At 46.0% G+C, this 15,436-nt stretch overlaps 2 protein-coding genes across 2 annotated transcripts in view; one reads left to right on the plus strand and one right to left on the minus strand.

The window, feature by feature from the left end:
- DGKA (diacylglycerol kinase alpha) overlaps positions 1–3,428 on the plus strand; it is a 34,398-nt gene extending 30,970 nt beyond the window's left edge. Inside the window, exons 23-24 of the mRNA XM_056853773.1 lie at positions 1,642–1,702; positions 3,300–3,428. Of these exons, the coding sequence (XP_056709751.1) occupies positions 1,642–1,702; positions 3,300–3,398 (160 nt within the window). The 3' untranslated portion in view covers positions 3,399–3,428. The remainder of the gene's footprint in view (positions 1–1,641; positions 1,703–3,299) is intronic.
- A 7,813-nt stretch (positions 3,429–11,241) lies between these two features.
- The window catches only part of PMEL (premelanosome protein), a 330,809-nt gene continuing 326,614 nt past the window's right edge, over positions 11,242–15,436 (minus strand). The window contains exons 11-13 of the mRNA XM_056853787.1: positions 13,580–13,782; positions 12,863–12,953; positions 11,242–11,624 (exon numbers count right to left, since the gene is read on the minus strand). Coding sequence (XP_056709765.1) covers positions 11,474–11,624; positions 12,863–12,953; positions 13,580–13,782 — 445 coding nt within the window. The 3' untranslated portion in view covers positions 11,242–11,473. The remainder of the gene's footprint in view (positions 11,625–12,862; positions 12,954–13,579; positions 13,783–15,436) is intronic.

Below are 15,436 nucleotides of genomic sequence, written 5' to 3' on the forward strand. Positions count from 1 at the left end.
TTATTCTTTGGCTCAAATTAAATCTTATCCCTCAAGGACTGCTACCCCTGCTTCTACAGGATAAGTTCCAGACAACATGGATAAAGATGGTCCTTAATAAAATGGCCTGCCTGGGCCTTTCTCCACCTACCCTGTTAGCCTTGGGCGTAGACCAAGCATCAAGTTTCTTGAAGCAAAGGGTAGAAGACATTGAACGCCAGACAGACCTTGGAAAAGCACCATTTTTCCTAAGACCTGATCTATCTATCTATCTATCTATCTATCTATCTATCTATCTATCTATCTATCTATCTATCTATCTATCTATCTATCTATCTATCTATCTATCTATCTATCTATCGTCTGTCTGTCTGTCTATCTATCTTGGTCTATCTATCTATCTATCTATCTATCTATCTATCTATCTATCTATCTATCTATTTTGGTCACGTCATGAGACGACAAGAGTCACTGGAAAAGACAGTCATGCTAGGAAAAGTTGAGGGTAGCAGGAAAAGAGGAAGACCCAACAAGAGATGGATTGACTCAATAAAGGAAGCCACAGCCTTCAGTTTGCAAGATCTGAGCAAGGCTGTCAAAGATAGGACATTTTGGAGGACTTTCATTCATCGGGTCGCCATGAGTCGGAAGTGACTTGACGGCATTTAACACACACACACACACACACACACACACACACACCTATCTATCTATCTATCTATCTATCTATCTATCTATCTATCTATCTATCTATCTATCTATCTGACTTTTATATTCTGTAAGCCGCTCTGAACCTGGCTTTGGCTGGGAAAAGCGGGGTAACAAATGGAAATAATAAATAAATAAATCTAGATACTTGGTCTCACCTGCAGCTTCTTTTTATCATCTAGAGCCTATTAATTACAGGAAGGCCTTTACCCTTGCCAGATGCCAGGCCCTACCATCAGCTGTTTTAGAAGGGAAATATAAGAAGATTCCTAGATCAGAGTTATGACTGTGGAACAGGGGACATTGAAACCATCGAACATGCACTGATATGTTGCCCATTCTACCACAAAGTTAGATCAAAGCTTATTTCCCCCCCTACTTGGTAAATTCCCTGAAGAGTCAGTTGAGCTTTTGGCAAAGAAACTCCTTTTAGGAGAAGACCCTCACCTTATGCTCCAAACTGCCAAGTTCCGCGTTGTTGCTATTAAAATACGCAGAGCTTTATTAGAGAATGATTGTTAGAATATTTGATAATTTTATCAATTTTAATATGATAATTTAAACCAGGGGTTGCTTTTATTGACCTTATACCTTTATATGTACAGGCAGTCTGTGATTCTGCGGTGCAAAACTATTGTGTCTGGAAATTTTGATGTGTTGGCAGGTTATTGGTCAGTCGACCGTATTAATAAACTTGACTTGACTACTGGCCGAACTCACAGGGGTTTTTGTAAGGATTATTGCAATAACATTTGAACATGCTTTGTAAATACTAAGTATTATTAGTATAGGTTGTCATAGCAGGAAGCCAGAGATCAGTACTATGGCACCAGAATTTAGTTACCTCTGTTCCACAAAACTCATTCATCAAATAGTGGGATATGCGCTTGCTCGAAATTTGTGCCTTCACGATTTCGTGCCAGCCTCCCTTCACTGAGTTTCTGTCCTTTGCAGGACCTTGAAGCACCTCCCCATGCAGATTGATGGAGAACCTTGGATGCAAGCACCGTGCACAGTAAGCACCTGGAGGGGGGGAGGTTTGCAGAAAATACTATCCCAAAAAAGCTCAATTGTTAGTGTATTGAAGTCATACCACTATGAGTACATTGAACAAGTGCCGTGCAGGGCTTAAGGCAACAAAAGAAAAGTGCCAATTTGAATATTGTTTCTTTGGGATAGTATTTTCCTTTTTATTCATGGGCATTTAATATAATGCTTATTTCACTGAAAAAAATCATTTGAGCCCATGCGCTGTCGTTCTCTCCAATTACCTGGAAGTTGGCAACCCTATTGTCAAGCCTTCATGATGCGTGAAGGAGGTGTGCCACGTCCTATCCCCTAGCTGCAATGTCCGTGGGTCAAGCATAATAACACCTCTCGAGGGATTCCATGAAGGCACTGAGGCCCCAGGTCTGGTCTGAGGGTTAACCTTTCACCACTGAAATGACGCCCCAGGGTGCTCGCCGAAGCTGTACTGCATACCAGTCAATCAACCTGACCCGGACTGCTACCGCCAATAGGGAATACTGGTGCCTAGGCATTACAAAACTGGTAGATTTCCTCTTACCCCTTTCAGTGTAGAGTAGGTAAAAACCCCATCTGGGCTAGTGCCAATCCTCCAGAGGGGGGGGGGAATTCCTACTCGGCCCCCAAATGGGTGACCAGCTTGCGCCCACTCTGAAATAAAGGGAGGGTGTGTGGGTATCTCCCTTGCTGATGGTTGCAATTCTGGGAGATCTCCAGGAGCCACCAGGAGGTTGTCAAACCTACATTTTCTGAGGGAAACCATGTAATCAAGAAGGTAACAACAAAACTAAGGAAAGGTGTTCTAAGGAGACCCCGCCACACACACACACTGGCTCCCTGCAGCCTGTAGGCTAGGGAGGCAGGGAAGGGCACAGACTGCTTAGGCAGGCTCCCCCTGAACCAGCTGAAATTACCCTAGCCCTCATGATTCCTCCCCCCCTTCCAAATTCCTCCACGTGCAAATCCCTCAGTGTTTTTTGGTTCTTGTAGGTTATCCGGGCTGTGTGACCTACAAGAACCAATGAACTCTGACCATTAAAGCCTTTGGCAATACCCTCAGTGTTTGGTCACTGCTCTGGTGCTGAAAGAGGCCTTAAGGGCACCCGCTCCCCAGCACCCTGATCCGAGCTTGCCACCAGAACAAGAGAGGAAGGGAGCAATGAGGACACCTCTGCTTATCCTGCCCGTTGGCCTTGCTCTTCTCGTTCTGGCTGCCCTAATATCTGTCTCCCTCACTGACGGTCAAAAAGAGGAGGGGGTGGGACTCCGGCCCGCTCTTACATAGGCTGCATACCCCTCCCCACAACTTCGCCCCAAAGAAAGCAGCACCCTGCTCTGTGGCGCCTCCTTCTGGCCCGTGTGGCCAATTGCTCTCCTTCGCCAGCATGCGGGTTTGGGAGCTGCCTGGGGAGATTTCCCACTATGGCTCCCTCTGATTTCAAAGCTGTGTTTTTGCTCGATCGAAGGGAAAGAGGTGGAGGCGGCCGGTAACGTTCACTGTGGCCAGTGCCGACTGCACGCAGTGCTTTACAGTCAAGGAGGGGGGGGGAGAGTGTTTAGGCACGCCTTCTTTTTCCCGTTTCCAGATCAAGATAACCCACAAGAACCAAGCCCCGATGCTCATTGCACCGCCTCCACGATCCTCCAGCTTCTTTGGCCTGAAGAAGGGACCGCAGGAGCCCTGAAGGAGTGCCGGCGCCTGTCGGGGAACAGCAAACTCTGTGGTGACGCAGCCTCTGGGCCTCCGCTTAGGATGTCGTGGGTCCTGCGCCGCTGGGGTGCGGTGGGGGGGGGAATCCTCCTCTGTCATCGCCACACGAAACTGAGCGACCCAGAGGGCGCTCCCTGCCGCCTCGTACGTGACCAGGGGAGGGGTTGCAGCCTCTGCCGCACAGACCAGCCTTGCCAACTCCCTGGCCTGGGGTGGGAGTCTCAAGGCTCTCTGCCCCTTAGGCTTTGCAGTACCCTTGTATCCAGTGTCACCCCTCAGGCTGCTCGGCTGCCCTGCCACTCTTCTCCGTTGCGGATGCCAAATCCTCTTTCACGGCCCGCTGCGTGGCCCCCTAAATGGTCAGCTGTCACCCTTGCAATTCTGCCCCTTGTAGATTCCACCCCCTGCACTTGAGGTCACTACTGAGCGACTGTGGTGGCACCAGCTGTTCTCTCCCACCTCCCTTTTTATTTATTGCATCTCCATTCCCACTCCTCCACTGACAGTTATCAGAAGTGCCTCAGCATAGTAATAAAGGGTAGGGTTGTTTTTCTCCTCCTGTTGTATCTGATTTCTTTCAGTGTGGGGGTGCGTGGGAAACCCGGGCTGCAGGGTTCCAAGGCTTTAAGGTCTTCACGTCAGCCAGGCCTGAAGCCGCATATGCGGCACTGGTGTGCAAATGTGCCGAGTGTGAGCACGCAACTAGAAAGAAGTTTTCACTAGAGCAGTGATGCCTAACATGGTGCCTGCCAATGGGTTTCCTAGTGCCCGTTGGCTTCTTCCCCAAAGCTGTGTGGGGAGGGACTGTGGGTCAGTGGTAAAGCATCTGCTTGGCATGCAGAAGGTCCCAGGTTCAATCCCCAGCATCTCCAGTTAAAGGGACTAGACAAGTAGGTGATGTGAGAGCCAGCGTGTGTAGTGGTTAAGAGCGGTGGTTTGGAGCGGTGGAGTCTGATCTGGAGAACTGGGTTTGTTTCCTCACTCCTCCACATGAGCAGCAGAGACTAATCTGGTGAACTGGATTTGTTTCCCCACTCCTACACACGAAGCCAGCTGGATGACCTTGGACTAGTCACACACTCTCAGCCCCACCTACCTCACAGGGTGTCTGTTGTGGGGAGGGGAAGGGAAGGTGATTGTAAGCTGGTTTGAGTCTCCCTTAAGTGGTAGAGAAAGTCGGCATATAAAAACCAACTCTTCTTCTTCTCTGCCTGAGACCCTGGAGAGCCACTGGACCAAGGGTCTGATTCAGTATGAGGCAGCTTCATGTGTTCAAAGTGTCTCTTCCTGAAACCAAAGAGCCAATCCCTGCTTTCCTGAGTCTCACTGGAGCTTCAAAAGAACCCACGAGGGTTCTTTTGCATTTGCAGGGAGCATCTGTTCAAGGTTCCCTCCCTTCTTGGAGGGTGCTTGGCTTACAATTAGCCAGCATGTTATGTTTATCTGCCCTGGGGCGCTGAGGCCGTTTTATGGTGGCACCCGCCCACTTCCCATTCTCAAAATTCCAAAAGTGCTCATGGGCTCAACAAGATTGGGAATTCCTGCACTGGACTTTGGGGGATATAAAAGCTCAGAGCAGGGGTGGCTGACTTGTGGGCCAGCAAAGAGCTCTCAGTGGGCTGGATCCGGCCCGTGATCCCTTTTTTTAATATATATTTTTATTATTTTTCAATAATTGCTATACATCTCATTTGACAATACATCCTATATACCAATCTTTGACTCGATACAAAATTAAAGAATTATTAGGTGTATGTCTTCAGTATTAAATATAATTAATTATAATTGACTTACCCACCGACTTCCTCCCTCCCTACAAATATCTGGTGTCTCCTTTGTATTAATATTTTCTAATCCTTATAAGTCATTATTTTAATGTTATACTTTCCCCTTATTTAATATATTTCGATAAGCAATAATAATATAATATTAATAATAAAGAGAGAGAAAAGGAAAAAATCATTTAAAAAATAAAAACAGAGACATAACAAAACATTAACATAATTTTCCATAGTCACTCATCTCTGTCATATAAAATGGATTAGATCTTTAAAAACTTTATATACCCCCAAGTAAAAAATTAAGTTGATATCATTTTTCCTCTACCCCCCCCCCCCCATTTCCCATATTAAGAGTCAAATTGGTATTCTTCCGGCTTTCTTAACCCTTCTTTTTAAACTTTTTCTTCTGTCTGGAGTTTCTGTTGCCATCTGCATGCTTTCTTGAAGTGGTCTCCTGTCTGTGACAATCTTTACCATTGCTCCTTGGGCTGTTGATCCTTCTTCTTGTATTCCTGTAGTATGGTCTGACAGCTCATTGTTTCTTGTCAAAATGTTTTTGATATCTTCCAACGAATTGACGGCATGTTTAACTTGTTTATAGGTGAAGGTACGTCCTTGTGGTAGCTACCAGCTGTATTTTATTCCCTTGTTTCTCAGTGTCTCAGCAAAATCTCCGGCCCGTGAGCCTTATGCTTGAAACCCCTAGCTTAGAGTTTAGAGAAATGGAGATTTAGATGAAGGCTTTCTGCTTCCTCTCGCAAATTAACACTCACACAATGCCCTGGGATGTTTGCATCTCAGCTTGGTCAAAGTTCGTAACTGTGTGGCACAGTCTCCACGCATGGAACCTCAGGCATTTTACTGTAGTCAAGCAAAGGATTCAACATGCAGACCAGCATCTTTGCTGCTGCAGCTCATGGCTAATACTTTTCCCGGAGCCACAATGTGTCAGTGTCAGTTCCTCCAGTGGAATACCACTCATGTTTTGAGGAATTTGCCTCACTTTCTCCTCCTGCAAGGCAGCAGTGTAAGATGGAGCAGAAACTACATAACGTTAATTTCAGGTGCTAATGCAGATCCTCGTAACAAATAGTTTCAGTTAGCTACTTGTGTTTGCGTCCCTGAGTTGCTCCCAGATCCATTTGCAACACCAGGACCCTCAGTCGACGAACCCACAGTTCACCTTTATGGTTTCTGTGGTTTCTGTGCAGTCCCATGTGCGCCTGCATAGAAGACCACTTGATGAACAACAATTACAGGTAAGTGCAACCCTGTTCAATGTCTCCGGAGGTGTAGCAGAACTTTTTTCTTACCACTGCCATGGTGCTGGTCCTGATATTTAGTTTGATAACAGTTTTAGTATGGCTTTACATAAGAACATAAGAAAAGCCATGCTGGATCAGATCAAAGTCCATCAAGTCCAGCAGTCTGTTTGCACAATGGCCAACCAGGTGCCTCTAGGAAGTCCACAAACACGACAACTGCAGCAGCATTATCCTGCCTGTGTTCCAATGCACCTTGTATAATAGGCATGCTCTGATCCGGGAGAGAATAGGTATTAATGTGGCTTAAAACGGCTTCAGCTGGCAATGCTGGACTAAGAGAGATGACTTCTGTTGGGGAAACTGATTGCTCCACTTCCTAATTCCTTGTTGAATCCTGTTTGGTGCCACAGTGGTCAGCAGAACAGTGAAATTACCTAGAATGAGATTGATCCAAACTGCCTGCAATCTATTCTATTTCATTCCTAAGGAAAACTGTTCCCCCCCCCTACTTTCAAAGGGCTCCATGAAAACATGCATGGATATTCACCTAGCCTTTCCTATTTAAAACAGCCACATCTTTGACAAACAGTTCCAAAAGTATACTTGGCATTACAGTGGGAGAGGGAGTGTGTGTGTTGCTTATAAAAAAACAGATCCACACCAAACTGCACACTATAGTGCTGACTGCATTACTAGAGGTAACAAGCAGTTTGACTTGATCTAATGGTTAGTCACATACGTACAAAGAATGTGTGCACTAGGGGCAGCTCTTACCATCTCAGGGATGTGAAAAGTTATCATCTGTCCACAACTTCAGATTGTGCTGAGGGCCAGGATTGCTTTTCAATAACCATGACTGTTTGGGGAAGGGCTGCAACCCATTCTTCTAGATTTAGATTGAGGAGAGACCCCATTTTTCATTCCTGTGTAGCTTCAAAGTTGGGGTGTTGTGCTTTGGTGAGCACCAGAGGAGGGGAGGTGGTTATTCATGACTCCCACCTTTTCTAAGACACAGCCCCCTCTTCTGTGCAATAAAGAAGGAGTCAATTGCCTTTTATGCATGGTCTGTTTCCGCTGGATCTGCCGCTCTCTAACTGCACAGTATTTCCAGTCGAATTCTTGAAATACTATGCACAGGGGCTTCCCCCCTGCCCAAAGAAATTCCAGGAGTATCTTGTGATCAATTATGCATCCTCAGCAAAAATGTAGAGCTTTTGAACCACACGTGAGTCCCTCCCTCATGAAAACACTGCTTTTTAATTGGATGTAGTGTATATTTTTGAAATACGTCAACAGCCCTGCAGCAGATTCTTTCATTTGATCTGAACCAAGTGGCCATTTTACAGCCAAAGCAGAGAAGGGTCTGGACAAAACCCCTCCCAACCAATTTGTTTCTGCGTAACTCAATGCAGGGGTCATAAGAACATAAAAACACTTGTACGGTCATTTGTGACATTCATAATTCCATTGGTAGTCTTGCGCTCACAAACAAAAAGCTTTCATGTCTGTAAGAGGATGTGTATAAGGAGAGGGCGGCAAATCAGTACGACTGGGTTCCATCCTGCCAAGATCTGAAACTGACCCACACTTGCTGTGAAAGTGATTAAATAAGTAGCTGCTGTTTGTGATTATTTCAGTGTTCTCTCAACTTTTCGATGTGAAACTGACCCACACTCACTGTGAAACTGACCAAATATGCAGCCTCATGGTATTCCAACATTATTCTGTCGCTAGTGCACTTGATAATGGCTTTGAGGGGAGGGGTTGGATGAGGGAGACAGACATGTGGAAGGAAGAAGCGAGAATGGGCATGAGGAGAAAAACCCAAAGTGACAAGTATGCACAGGACCAGCTTTTGGTTTGGGACTGAGGCAGTCTCTAAACTTGGGGTACAGCGGCATCCTGAATTTGCGGGGAAAACACACGGGGAGAGTGAGTCGACTTCTAAAGGTCAGAAAATATATGCATAATTAAAATTAAGCCCTGAAGTAGTCGGAGGTGTGTGTGACCACAATGGGAGTAAAAAGGTAAAGGTCCCCTGTGCAAGCACCGGGTCATTCTTGACCCATGGGGTGATGTCACATCCCGACATTTTCTAGGCAGACTTTGTTTATGGGGTGGTTTGCCAGTGCCTTCCCCAGTCATCTTCCCTTTACCCCCAGCAAGCTGGGTACTCATTTGACCGACCTCGGAAGGATGGAAGGCTAAGTCAACCTTGAGCTGGCTACCTGAAACCAACTTTTGTCAGGATTGAACTCAGGTCGTGAGCAAAGCTTTGGACTGCATTACTGCAGCGTACCACTCTGCGCCACGGGGCTCCTACAATGGGAGTAATGCGTGCATAAAAGGCCATTGAAGCCTTCATTACACATGGCTGCAGTGTAACATAATTTCCCCTAAGATGATTCTGCCTTTGTTGCCCATTTGGGAAGTCACTGTGAAATGCCACTTAATGAATAAAGAATGCAAATGTAATGAAGAGTCTGACAAATCTGTGCAAATATTCTGAATGCCTAAATCCCTTTCCCCAATTACCATTTTTAGCACAAAAATAGTGCAGCTATTGGTCTTCTATGGCACGGGTTCTTCGGGATGTCTTTACTGAAGACAACGTGGGGAAATTAGTTTTCCAGCAACCGCACACACGCACAAGCATTTGGTTTGTTGTGTTATTGTTAGGGACTTGTGCAAAACACACACTCACAAACACAATTGACCAGTTTTACTTATCTCAGGAGCGCAACTACCATGAAACTGACAAGCCATTTAGAAAGCAACCTCCCCCTCCCAATAAGGAGCAAAATTCTAGCAAAAGACCAAGAGAGAAAACATTTTGGAATAAGGGGCATGGCATGCTCTGTAAACAAGTGAAGCAATATTGTATGGTGGTTCTTACATGGGTGGGGAGGGTGGTTTGAAGAACCAGGATTTAATATGTTCCATATAGGTTTATAGAATGAGTATGACTATTTTATGTGCCAAAACAAAGTTCATGGCCTCTTGAATCCTGTATAGAAATGTATAGAATTCGATGGCTGAGGGTTAAGGAGACAGCAGAGGGGCTTCTTCATTTGCTATAGTGTTGGGAGAGGTGATGGCTCAGTGTACCATAACAGGGAAGAGTTTAATCTTCCCCTGCTTCCCTTCCAGGGTTGCCAAGTCCCTCCCACACACACACTACTGGCTGGGGATGTGGGGGGTAGGGTGGCCAGATCCAGGTTGAGAAACTCCTGGCTATTTGGGGATGGAGCCTGGGAAGGACCGGGACCTCAGTGGGGTACAATGCCATAGAGACCAATCTCCAAAACATCCATTTTCTTCAGAGGAACTGATCTCAGTAGTCTGGAGATGAGGTGTAATTCTGGGGGATCCCCAGGTCCCACCTGGAGGCTGGCATACCTAGTCCCCGCTTAGAATGCCTCGCATGATCTGCCTAAGGTCATAGAATCAGCATTGCTGACAGATGGCCATCTAGCCTCTGCTTAAAAACCTCCAGGGAAGAGCTTACCACCTCTCAAGTTCACAAGGTTGGAAGAGACCACAAGGTCTCTGCAGCATCATAATTCCAGGTGAGTTCTTTCCTATTGCACCTGCATTTCATGAATTGCTTTTTGTCAAAGGCCAAATTACATGTTTTCTGTATTGGATGTTCATAGAGGAAGAGCATTTCCATAATAACAAATCATTCACATCCCTTTCGGAAGGAGAAGGAGATTAACAATCTTTCTTTCTCTTTCATATCTGCTCAGAAATGTAAGATAACAGCACCTGTGAAACCCAAGCTTTTTGGAACGTGTTTATAGAATTCTGTACGCTGCTATTTCAGACTACAAATGGGGTAACCCTCCCCAAACAAAATTTTCCGTGCCTAAAATAAATCAGCACATGGGTGGGGCCCTGGATCAGTGATACATTGTGAAGCACTGAGCTTCAACCCTCAGAATCTCCATTTAAAATGGTCAGATAATAGGTAATGTGAAACACCTCTGCCTGAGACCCTGGAGAGCTATTGCTAATCGAAGCAAGTAATACTGACCTTGGTAGACCAATTCAAGTATAAGGCAGCATAATGGAGATTCTGAGATCTGGGTCTAGATTTCCCAACAGCCCATATCTTTGACCCTGACCTTAGAAATGGTTGCCTTTTCCTGAAGGGAGGAGGAAGAGAACGGTAGAGAAAAGTGAAATAAGAGGTCTGAAAAAGAATCGCAGCTGGGAACAGGCCTGCGAGAGCTGGAAGGATACAGTGAGGATTGAAGAAGTTGGAGCGCTGGTTGTTGGAAATGATATAGAACAGAATTCTACTACCTAGTTCAGTGCAAAACACAGATTAGCTGTAGGAATGGCATGTTAACAGCCATTAGGATCAGCTGATGGTTGGGACAGATGTAGACCCCACAGTGGGAAGATCAAGGTATGGAGATGTGGCCCGCTGACTATACACACTAGGATAGTTCCATGTTCCTTTTTAACAACTTCTTTTATATAATGCAGTCAGTGAGGCTGCAATTTTAATGTGGAAAACCCTTCATTTTCCTATTAAAAACCAGTCTCCCTCCCCGCCAAAAAAAACTTATTTTAAGAAAAATTATAGATATGTGCATTTTCCCAGCAGGTGTAAAAGCAGCTTGGTGATTGTCAACAGGAAAAGAAGATAACAGCAACACTCTTCCCAGCACCATTCCCTCCCCTTTAAAATTGCAGCCCCGCTGGCTGTATTGTATAAAATAAAATGTTGGGGGGGGGGATCATCGAGCTACCAGCCTGAATTAACACTGCAACCGTGTCTGTATATCTCCCACCCAGGCAGGCACTGAGATGGCAGCATCAAGGAGTCTTGGCGTTTACTTAGCTGGAAATTAAAAAAAAAAGAACAACAGTGCTGGGAAGAGCAGTTTAGAGTGGAAGAATTCAGGGGAAGACACCGTCTCCTTTCTCAGTGCAGGCTCCATGGACAGTAGCTGACAAGGCTTAGGTGTGTCCCTTGGCATTTGCCTCTATCTTTAGATAACATTCCCACTCAGCAGTGGGCTGCTTTCCCCACTAGCCCCCTTCCCAAAAGCTTGGCGTAGGAAAAGGCGCACGCTGGTACGGCTGGGCAACCAGGTCCTGGAGGAAGTGCCGGCAGAAATCACAGTACGGAGGGGGGCACGCCTGTAAAGGAAAAGGGGGGGAAATTGTTAAAAATCCAGGGTGGATGGGAGAACAGAAAAAATAAATCTTGTAATACCCTCCCCCCAGATTCCCTCTAGTACCGGAGTCTTTGAATTCAAGATAGCATCCATAAAAAGGATAGGGGCATCCATCAGGTAGATACTTTTCTACCCTGCAGGACTCAATATCAGTGAACTGTTGGTTCAGAACTATCATTTTAAGGTTGAGATCACAAACGGAAGAATGGAGCAGATGGGAGATAAGAGCAGAGGTTGTGTTAAGATTAAAATAGTTTGTGGGAGCAGGGAGAAAGGTGGTAGGGTGGGAATTTGCTTAATTAGAGCCTTAGGGAGCAAGCAGAGCATGTGTCCACAAGCTTTGATCCCAACCATTTCAATTAGGACCTTTCTGGATTCACTGATGCAGCTAACCCCCTTGATGGGTGGGGCTGTGGCTTAGTGGTAGAGCACCTGCTTTGCATGCAAAAGGTCCCAGGTTCAATTCCCGGCATGTCCAGTTTAAAAGATCAGGTAGTAAGTGATGTGACAGACCTCCACTTGAGACCCTGGAGAGTTGCTGCCAGCCCATGTAGACAACACTGACCAATGGTCTCACCCCATATAAGATAAATATCACATTAACATATGAAGTTATTTGAGCAGGGCACTATGTTAGTTATGTAACTGTTTATTGCTGCTCTGGCTGGCTGGCTTTAGGTTGCTTTATCTCTCTACTGTAGTTTCCTCAAAGATGAGAATGGATGTGTGCTGGGAAAGAGCTGTCAGGCCAAAGACTGCCAATTGCTTGGTGGCGAAGCATGTGCTTAAGGTCCCAGGTTCAGTCCCTGGTATCTCCGGTTGAAAGACAGCAGGGCTGGGAAAGGTCCCTGTCCAAGGCCTTGGAGAGGTCAGAGGACATGCTGGGCCAGATGGACAGATAGGACAAGGCAGCTTCCGAAGGTCAAGATATCAACTGCCTCACCTGCCCAGGTCTGTCCAAAATTCAATAAGGCCTTGATTTGTATCGGTGGGCATTGAATGCTCCGGACTCTTTGGATCTCTTGCTTAGGTGGAGCAGGATTTGGTTGTTGTTGCCATACAACAACTGACCAGGCAAGAAGTTCCTGACTTCAGTGGAGAGGCATTAGACTCTTCTGTGTCATGCTGCTAGCTTCTGGGATGACGCCCTGACTCCTGACTCAGCCTGACTGTACTCAGAATTGGTAGGCAGAGACTCACCTGTAGGTATAGGCAACGGCAACTAAGAGACCAACCACCAACACCACACCAACTACTAGGGTAATTTGGGCTGAGGCTGGAGATCTTCCTGCTGCAGAAGAAAGGGAGGAGGAAGCAACAGTGGGTTTCCATTTGGTTTCAGAGAGCTGAGCAAAGTAACAAACAGCAAATAGGGCTGGATTCTCCTATCCATTTCCTCTGGGAAAGAATCGAAGTTCAGTGCCTCTGTCTAGCCCTACAATGCCCCTCTGCACCTCCTCCAAATACGTATCTTCTAACCACAGAGCAAATGAAGAAGCCCTGCCCTGCCTTCTGGCTATTCAAAGTTATTTTCTTCCTTTGTGCCCTGCCTTTCTACCCAAAGTGGATCCCAAACGGCAAACGTTCTTCTGTTCTATTTTATCCTCACAACAGCCCTGTGAGGTAGGTTAGGCTGAGAGCGTGTGACCAGCCCAAGGTCACCCAGCAAACTTCCATGGCAGAGTGAGGATTCAAACCTGGGTCTCCCAGATCTTATTCTGACACTTTAACCACTGCTCTGCGCTGGCTCTTATGATCATGAGAATGATAGGCGTTTGGGTAGGTAGCTGCAACAGTGCTGATTCTACAGAAAGGGACTGAAGCAGACGTTTCTTTCCTCCCAGAAGCTTTAAAGGCTTGGAAGCTAGGATAGAAGTGAGTCCCTGAAAGGTTGACTCCCCAAGGTTCAGGCCTTACCCTGGATATTAACTTGGGTGCTGGCCATCGCCAGACTATTGGCATCAGCCAGGGAGACATTGACACAGTAAAGGCCAGACTGGTTGAAGACCTGCCGCAAAACCAACTGGCAGTCAGGGCTGGGCTGGACCGGGCTGCAGATGGTCTGCTGGGCTGTCAGACACTCAGCATCTGCGACGGTCGTGCACACTTCTTCAGGGAGGCTGCAAACAGAACAAGGACAGCAATCCTTTACCGCTCCGACTTCCCCATTACTGCTGTAAGCACCGTTCTGCTCCACTGCGGCTTTCCTTTCTCAGCTTCTTGGTTTATTGTGTACGAGGATACACAGATCAGCCCGCAGCCCTCCTTGCTCAGTTTCTGATCTCCTTGCATCCCTTTCCACCAGTTCATCTCGATGCTCCCACCTGCTTGACCACCTTTTTGAATGAGAAATTGGAAATCCCTAGGGGTAGGTTTCTCCTGCTTCTGAAACCTAAGAAAGGGGTATCTATTGAATCCTAGCCAAGGTCCACTCTACTATCTGAACTTTGGTTGGCCATCTAATGCAAGAATAAATGTGCTCTTAGAATAACACAGGCTTATCTATGGGGATTGGGCAATTAAGCCCTAAATTACATTCCAGGGGACAGGTTATAGTGACTGATGGAATTGGGAAAGGCAACTGAATCCCAATGTTTATTTCTACTCTTTGGCTAAGCTAGCAAAGGGGCCATATCACCACTGGTTGTTCCTCACCACCTTAAAACCTCTTTTAATCCAGATTTTTTTAATGATTGGCCAAGAGCAGTCTTGGAGGGAAACTTTGATGGGCTGCCCTACATCATGATTGGATTCGAAAGGGAACTCCCAGACCTTTCTGGCTCCAGGAAAGTTGATTCCCAGAGTAGGAGGATGAGTGTGGCCTAATAGGAGGAGGGGGGGGAAGAAATCATCCCTTTTCTCACACAAGCACTCAGGAAGGGAGCACACAAATGCTCAATTTTTTAAAACGATATAAAATAAATGACTAATGTTTGAAAAAGTCAGAAAGCGGCACAGCCATGAATGGATAGGGAATTCTGTCACTGACCATGAACAACGTCACAGGCTCTAGCCAATAGTTGCCTGTCACACTTTTGCAATCACATTTCACATAGTACTCATCACAATTGGTGTGTTTACTTGAGGAATCTATTGCATGTTCATAGAGACAATATGAGGCAGTTCTAACAGTTGGAAAAATGCAGCGTCCCCATGACAGAAGTGCTGCCTTCAGGAAGGACATTCACACCACCTACAAAAAAAAGATGCACAACAACCATGCCATTGTCGTTCTATAAGGTGATGCTCTGGAAAAAAACTGTAAGGTTGATCTCTGTTTGCACTGCCAGCTGGACAGAAATGCAAAGCCCACCTACACAGATGGACTAGCAGAAACAGCATGGGAGGAAGAATGACCAAATCCCCATGAAAAAAAGTTTCTCTTCAATAAAACAGGAATCCAGTGGTGCTTTAAGGACTAACAAAATGTATTCCAGAATAGGCTTTCATGACTCAGATATATCTGATGAAGTGCGTTCTGATTCACAAAAACTTATGCCAGGATGAACTTGGTTAGTCTCTCAAGTGCCACTGGACTCCTATCTCATTTTGCTGCTGCAGACTTAACCCCATGGAATGATCTGTCTCTGTAATGTGGTATCTTCTGCTGCTCTTCCCATTTTCCCACTTGCTGTAACATACAGAAACCAGACTTAGGTGCTATTTACACAGCACTTTCAATCCACTTTCAATGCACTTTGAAGGTGGCTTTTACTGTGTGGACTGGCAAAATCCCTTGCAAATGATCGTTAAGGTGCAGTGAAAGTGGATTGA

This window comes from Euleptes europaea, chromosome 1, assembly GCF_029931775.1.
Source record: "Euleptes europaea isolate rEulEur1 chromosome 1, rEulEur1.hap1, whole genome shotgun sequence".
In the NCBI taxonomy this organism is placed as follows: Eukaryota; Metazoa; Chordata; class Lepidosauria; order Squamata; family Sphaerodactylidae; genus Euleptes; species Euleptes europaea.